Raw genomic sequence first — 7,500 nt, 5'->3', positions numbered from 1 at the left:
GCCATTAGACTCGAGATTATTTCAACATTTATGACATAATAACTTCTTATCATAAATAAACTGGCATAAAGTGTGTTCTGCTGCCCTATAAAGTTAGAAAAAAGCCTTCTGCGGTCCAATCTGGCCTCACCCCCATCGTGATGGGAGTGCACCCTTTTCAGGATAAGGCTGTGTAATACAGATGTCAATCAGATCTCCACTGATATCCGCAGAGTTCAGTCACTCTTCCATCACTGCCACGGCCAACAGGACTACCAGCATCGACGAGGCCTCGCCCAACCTCGACTAAAACTGCACAACACTTCACAATGAGGCTACACAAACTGCTGTGAGCTAATGTACTTCTTAAGTAACTAACCACCGTAAAAAGAGAAAGATAGTTGCACACCATTACGCTCCCAAGTAATTCATTGCAGAAACTAACGTTTCAACACACAGTGTCTTCTTCAGGATGCATGACGTGTGAAAATGTTGGTTTTTGCAATAAATGACTGATAAGAGAGTGACTGGTCTTTCTCTTTTTACAACTGGTAAATCATGTTAACAACGGCTAGTTAATGCCAGACCCATGTACCCTCATAGTGAAGTGTGACCTAACACCGAACACTTGACCCTGAGATCATGACCCCAGCTCCAACGGCCTTCTCTGGAGGACTGTCCTACCCAGAAGCCCCTACACTGGGAGTAAACTTTTACAGCCTGGGGGGGGGGGGGTCAAACTCTGGTCCTGGGGGGCCCCGGTGTCAGAGGTGTCCATTCAACCAGCAGCCATGTTTGGCCTTTGTTGGAAACGCAGTGTGTGGCATCTTCAATGAGTAAAAGTGATCACTAACTGCTGAAACACACCAAAAGCCACGGGAAACAGTGGTGCCCCAGGACTGGAGACTAACGCTTCTGGTCTAATGCCGGATCGCGGGTCTAGGACCCCCCTGGGGGGGAGGGGCCGAGAGGGGTCAGGAGGTCATGTGACAAAAATAACCGGGTGTGTGTATTCTAACACTTCCCTGGGACACTCACACCGGCGATATCAATCACTCTGCTCAAGACATTCAACTCAACTCTCAATGTGCCAAAACGCTTAAAATTCAATACGTGAACCCTGAGTCGTGTGCTACTCTACACTTACAGGGGACACCAGAAACTGAGGTGTGTCCACACCGAGTGGGCCGCGGGCGCAGAGAGATGGGGAAAAAGACAGGGACGTTCACAGGAGACACGGAGACGTGCAGAGAGATGGTGAGGGTACCTATAGACGGAGACTTGAAGGGGTATTTGTCCGGCAGGTCTACTCGGACCTTCCACACCCCCCCTTCGTACGGTGCTGGGGAGGCAAACACAGGGTTACGCAGGTCACGTGTGTGTGTGTGTGTGTGTGTATGTGTGTGTGTGGTGCGCAAACACAGGGTTACGCAGGTCACGTGTGTGTGTGTGTGTGTGTGTGTGTGTGTGTGTGTGTGTGTGTGTGGTGCGCAAACACAGGGCTACGCAGGTCACGCGTGTGTGTGTGTGTGTGTGTGTGTGTGGTGCGCAAACACAGGGTTACGCAGGTCACGTGTGTGTGCGTGTGTGTGTGTGTGTGTGGTGCGCAAACACAGGGTTACGCAGGTCACGTGTGTGTGTGTGTGTGTGTGTGTGTGCGTGTGTGTGTGTGTGTGGTGCGCAAACACAGGGTTACGCAGGTCACGCGTGTGTGTGCGTGTGTGTGTGTGTGTGTGTGTGTGGTGCGCAAACACAGGGTTACGCAGGTCACGCGTGTGTGTGTGTGTGTGTGTGTGTGGTGCGCAAACACAGGGTTACGCAGGTCACGCGTGTGTGTGTGTGTGTGTGTGTGTGTGTGTGTGTGTGTGTGTGTGTGTGTGGTGCGCAAACACAGGGTTACGCAGGTCACATGACTGACAGGTGTGTGTGTGGGGGGGGGACCCATCTTCTCCTGGTCTGAAATGGAACCACACTCTGGGAATACTCAAACCTGGCCCTCTGGGCCTCTGAGTGCGATCTCCAGCCAATCAGTGACTTTGCTGGACTACTGCTTAGGCCCAGGTTTGAGTATGCCACTTTTCCATTACATGACATCACAGTTATTCAAGCTGACACTTTTATCCAAAGCGATTTGATCCAAAGTTGATTAGACCAGGCAGGGTCCAACAGCTGCACAGATCTTAGTGTGTCTACATTGGGGCTTGAACCACCAACCTTCCAGGTCCCAGTCAAATACCATAGCCACTAGGCTATAGGCTGCCCATATACTGTACACTCTTCAGACAGTCTATTCCGGAGCAATCAATTCCACTAAAATGGCGACATATAAGTGAAATTCAATTCGTGAGGTGGAGCAATCCTCACAGAACATAAAGGCCACTTCTCAATGCACAAACTGAATTTAAATTAATTTAAACCGAATTTAAATGGAACCAATAGCCACCAGTCAGTTTGCTATTTTTATGGGTGTATGCACATATTTTAAAGAAATAGATAGACAGTTCGCTCCAGAATTATTGGCACCCTTAATAAAAATGAAGAAAAAAGGCTGCATATAAACAATAAACAACACAGATAATAATCTATAAGTTATGTTCAAACATACGGGAAAACTATATCACTTTAGTTCCTCTCACATTTCAATGTTTTATTTTTTATTAAGTCATCAAAAACCCCATCAAAAACCTGTGGTCTGACCATGGGAGGTTCATACGCACAAACCCAAGGATATCAATGAAAAGTTCTACATGGAGGAACGCTAAAAAATGCCCCAACACAACTAATAGGAAATTACTCATGACTCATCATCGTTGCTAGGGGTGTTTGCACAAAGTATTAAGCCACACATGCAAATAAAAACCTGCTTTCCGGGGATGTTATTTGGAAAATGAAAACCTTTGGTCGATTCCATTGAGCAATTAATAAAACACACATAACTGTATTATGTTTCAGTTTACAGTATTTCCGTGCATATTTATCAAGGGTGCCAATAATTCTGGGCCTGACTAAAAAAGCATTTTATCTTTTTTGGAGGGGGGGGGGGTAACTTCTGCATAACACAGAGGTGCCTGAAAGACTTCCTTTTCTTGGCTATAATTAGAGCAGAGTTTCAACAGCTGTGCAGGAAGACGGGCTGACGGTCCTTTCCTCTGCCTCAGCAAACCCCCCCTCCTGCGCCTCCTGCGCCCCCTTCCCCCCCCCCCCCCCCCCCACCCACAACCCGCTTTTCTCCCCCGACCTGTTTCACCCAGCCTCTCACTCCGTACTGAAACCTGCCAACGCTTTCTGTCTCAATGTGACAAAGTTACCCTAACACACTTCCTGGATCTGCTTACGTGGATTTGTTTTGGCTGTGAGTGATTGGATTGTCATTTTTTATTTATTTTTTGCCACATGTTAAAGGTACAATAGGTAATTTCACACAATACGCTGCACTCTGGGCCAAATTCAAATCAGGATGCAGCCACGAAAACCAAATCGCTTTCAAATACAACAACCACAACCGACCGCACATCAGGAGGAAAGAATTGGGGAATTCAAATAAACCACAAAAGCAGAATATCAGTAGCATTTTAGCGAATTGTGTTTCGCTGACAGACCTGGTAAACCAGCTCGCGTTTCATGGCTGGCAGTTCCACACACGTCTTTCAGAGGGGGGAAGCAAGAGGAATTAATCAGGTGGAATCAGGAACATATGAGGGGGGGAAAAGGCACTTACTTCCTTGCGGTCCGTAAAACTTCACTACGAACTCGTTGAGTCCACTCAGGATGGTGACTTCATGTTTACTTTCGATACTGAGAGAAAGGGGGTTAAGGATGGAAACTGCACCTGAAGCCTGTTTCTGCTAACGTTCAAATAAAATGCGCTGCATTAAAGTGAGGCCGCAACAATGGAAGCTAAATATCCATTATTTAGCTTTTCATCTCACACTTTGTGGTTTGTTGATATGAAAAGTAACGGTTTGGCTTGAGGTTGGAAATTGGGAGCGGTTGCGCTTATTCACACTTCAAATACAGGAAGCTACTGTACCTGGCCCAAGAGACAGCAACAGCAAAAGGGTGGGGTGCGTGTGTGTGTGTGTGGGGGGGGGTCTGGAACTAGACCCAGTGCTAACTGTGGCCCTGTACTGCATCAGTGACCTTCGCATCGCCCAGGGAGGAAGGGTTTTCATTGGCTGGTTATTCCTGTGTCTTATTGCTCAAGAGCTCCCCCTCTGGTGAACCAGGGAAACCGTAACCTATCACAATTTGACCAAAAGCCTCGTCAGTCTTTATTGCAACAGACTGACAATTGTTTGCCATTCTACAGTCCCCCAAAATGCACACACACAAACACGCATACACGCAAACACTACTGTTAATGGAGCGCAAAGTTACTTTTCAGCTGCCAATTGCCGCACCCCTCACCCAACGTAAAAAGCCTAAACGAAACAAAGACAAACCAACTGCATTCAACCTACACCACATACTGTATGTGGTTTCTCCTGGTACAAATCATACAGCACTATAAACAACTAAAGCACAAAACAAAAGCATTTGCTTTTCATGTGGAAGAATATCACAGCCCTGTTTCTGCCAAAGGGCACGGTATCAACTGCACATTCTGCATCTAGTGGTTTAAAACAAAGTGCATTTAGATTAAGTTATAAATATTTTCATAAAGAAAATATCTGCTCTTTAATTTACCCAGAACACATGTTTGAAACTCAGCTAAAATAATGGCTCATGGTAATCAACTAGATGTTTATTTTCTTTGATTTGCCTGTGTGATAAACACAAGCCTTCTTTCAAACAAATGAGAAAAGCTCTGGATTTTGCCCTCTCGTTTGGTAGAATAAAAGGCTTTGGAAAAACACAGATCCAAGTAAACAAGCCGTAATCACTCTGCGTGCGATCAGTAAACGATCAGAACGCATCCAGTGATCTCTCCGTACGCAATCAGTAAACGATCAGAACGCATCCAGTGATCCCTCAGTATGCAATCAGTAAAAGAGCAGTCAGTGATCAGTCAGCGATCAGCGAGTGATCAGTAAGCGATCAGCGAGTGATCAGCTGGGGTCTCGTCTCTCGGGTTCCACAGTCGTCGGGTCGACCGGGTCCACACAGTTCACGGAGGGGGCGGAGCGACGGGGCAGCGGATTGGGTAAAAGCCCTCGCTGCGGGAGGGCAGTTTGGCGGCCGATCAGAATTCCAGCCGGCCGCCAACAGGAGCTCTCTCATCCCACGGAGCCCCGCGGCGCTATTACCATACGCACAGTCTGGAGGCCAGAGAGAGCCTGCTCCTCCCCTCCAGAACCATCAAACATTCAGGACAACAAATCACTAATCACCTCGTCAGCATGTTTATTTATTTTGGACCAATGTGGGTCAACTTTGAGGGCCCCTGTTTCCTGCATGGTTGGTTATTCTGGTTAATCAAATCACTAACATTCTGACACACTCCCATAAAGGTTAACATGAATTTAAAAACAGTTCAAATCTAAATGGGAGAGGTCAGAAAGTGACTGATTTCTGACAGAAAGCCCCAGCAAATGCAGACAAACGCACATACACACACACACATACTGAGGGCAAAAGAACGCACACAGAAGGCAAAAGCTACCACACACACACATACACATACACATACACACTTATAGAAGTACGTACACGTACACACACACACACACACACACACACACACACACACACACACACACACACACACACACACACACACACACACACACACACACACACACACACACACACACACACACACACACACACACACACACACACACACTCTGACAGCTTGGGCTCGCAGCCAAGACATCAGCAGGGACTGTCCACCCCCTCTCTCACTCTCGCTCTCTTTCCTGCGCTTTCTTTCTTTCTCCCTCTATTTTCATCTCTCTACCTCTCCCCTTTTCTATCTCACTCTCTCCTTCCGTTCCCCTCTTCCCCCTCTCTCTCTCACGGGGGGGGATGGGCGGCGTGACCTGTGGCCGTTAGCCTATCATTAGGCAGTGCCGTCAGGCCGTCATTTCTCACACCCTGCGGGGAAAGCCCACAGACCCACAGCACAGCCTCCTGAGCAGACCCCCAAAAAACCCCCTCAACCCGCCCGCGCCCCATCAGAGATGAAAGCACAAAGCTGGGGAACACATTTTCAATCCCCACCCCCAAAAAAACCCCCCAAAAAACAGTGCTGGATCTGAGCAGAGATTAAAGTGGAACTCTCTGCTGTAGAGCCAGAAGCTGCAGCCCAACTTCTCCTTCCCTGGCTCCGATATCAAAGCGCTGGATTTACACTCCGATAAATAAAAGCGTCCCAACTGACTTCCCCCTGACACAAAGCTATCTGCCCCGCGAAAGAACTCCATGTCGGCGCCATTTCAAAGAGCCGGAGCTCCCCTCCGCATCTCACCCGATCGGCTTCAGAGCAAACAAACGCAATCAAAAGAGAATTTCTTTCCTGAATGGAGCGATTTTTAACAATGCGTCTATTTATTAACCCGTTGAAGAGCAGGTTTCCTGGAATGTTCTATTTTCTATTTAATGTTCTAGAACACCACTGTATTCAGTTACCAGAAGTGATTGTGACATCAGCATGAGAACGGTCAGCTGAGAACATTCTAACCGCACGTTTGTGACCTCACGCCTTTAAGGGTTAAGGAGGAAGAAGCCCCTCTGTGTTTGTTTATTTTGTCCCTGGCTCTAAAACGTTGCGTAATTTAGCGGCTCTTCGCCATGCCCCTGGACAGACACATCTGGTATGTGAGATTATGGCCTTCCCCGCGAAGCCTTGTAATCTGCCGTCTTTCTTTAGATCTCGGCCTCGAGCGGCCGCATCGTAAGCCCACGCGCTTCTCGCCGACTGAGATTGGAGCGGTTTATCCGTAATGAAACGACAGCGCGTTCCCACAGGCCGCGCACTCGGGAGGTATGCGTACTGTCATTATTTTAAACCGCGGCATGCAGGGGAAACTAAACGTACGCCGTTCCGGGGAGATCTGGGACGAAGGAACGCGGAGCGAGAGAGCAGCGCTGTTTTCACGCACCGACGGACCGAGGCAGCTGCCATGTTTCTCACGCCACGTGACCGCCCCGCTCAAAGGGTTAAAAACAACAGGAGGTTTATTTTTAGCTGCCGAGATCCGACAGCACCAGCTTGGGCAATAGAGACACACAGGAAGCCCAGTGAACACTGGAGGAGAGGGGGAAATGTCTCTACGCGACAGACAAACAGTTGCTACACTCCTCGCTCCGCTGCAAAAGCTCAACATCACATACGGACAGGCAAAGCTTAACCCTCCCGTCAACTTGCTTAACCCTCCTTAATTCAACTGTAACAGGGTTAATGTGAGTTGAATAAGAGTTGCTTTAACGCTGAACATTTTATATTTAAAAAAAATAAAAAGAAAAAAGAAAGAAAGAAAAAAGAAAGAAAGAAGAAAGAAAGAAAAAAAACTTCCGGAAACAGGTCACAGAAAAAGCAGTCTACCGTGACCCTGTGGATACCACGATGACTCATTGATG

The 7,500-nt window shown here is 47.7% G+C and overlaps 1 protein-coding gene across 1 annotated transcript in view; it reads right to left on the bottom strand.

Moving 5' to 3' along the window:
* The window catches only part of ube2h (ubiquitin-conjugating enzyme E2H (UBC8 homolog, yeast)), a 34,052-nt gene that overhangs the window by 8,695 nt on the left and 17,857 nt on the right, over nt 1-7,500 (bottom strand). The window contains exons 2-3 of the mRNA XM_061252071.1: nt 3,698-3,774; nt 1,247-1,321 (exon numbers count right to left, since the gene is read on the bottom strand). Of these exons, the coding sequence (XP_061108055.1) occupies nt 1,247-1,321; nt 3,698-3,774 (152 nt within the window). The remainder of the gene's footprint in view (nt 1-1,246; nt 1,322-3,697; nt 3,775-7,500) is intronic.

This window comes from Conger conger, chromosome 8 (assembly GCF_963514075.1).
Source record: "Conger conger chromosome 8, fConCon1.1, whole genome shotgun sequence".
In the NCBI taxonomy this organism is placed as follows: Eukaryota; Metazoa; Chordata; class Actinopteri; order Anguilliformes; family Congridae; genus Conger; species Conger conger.
The sequence above is the reverse complement of the archived record's forward strand: the minus strand, read 5'-3'. Positions and strand labels throughout refer to the sequence as shown.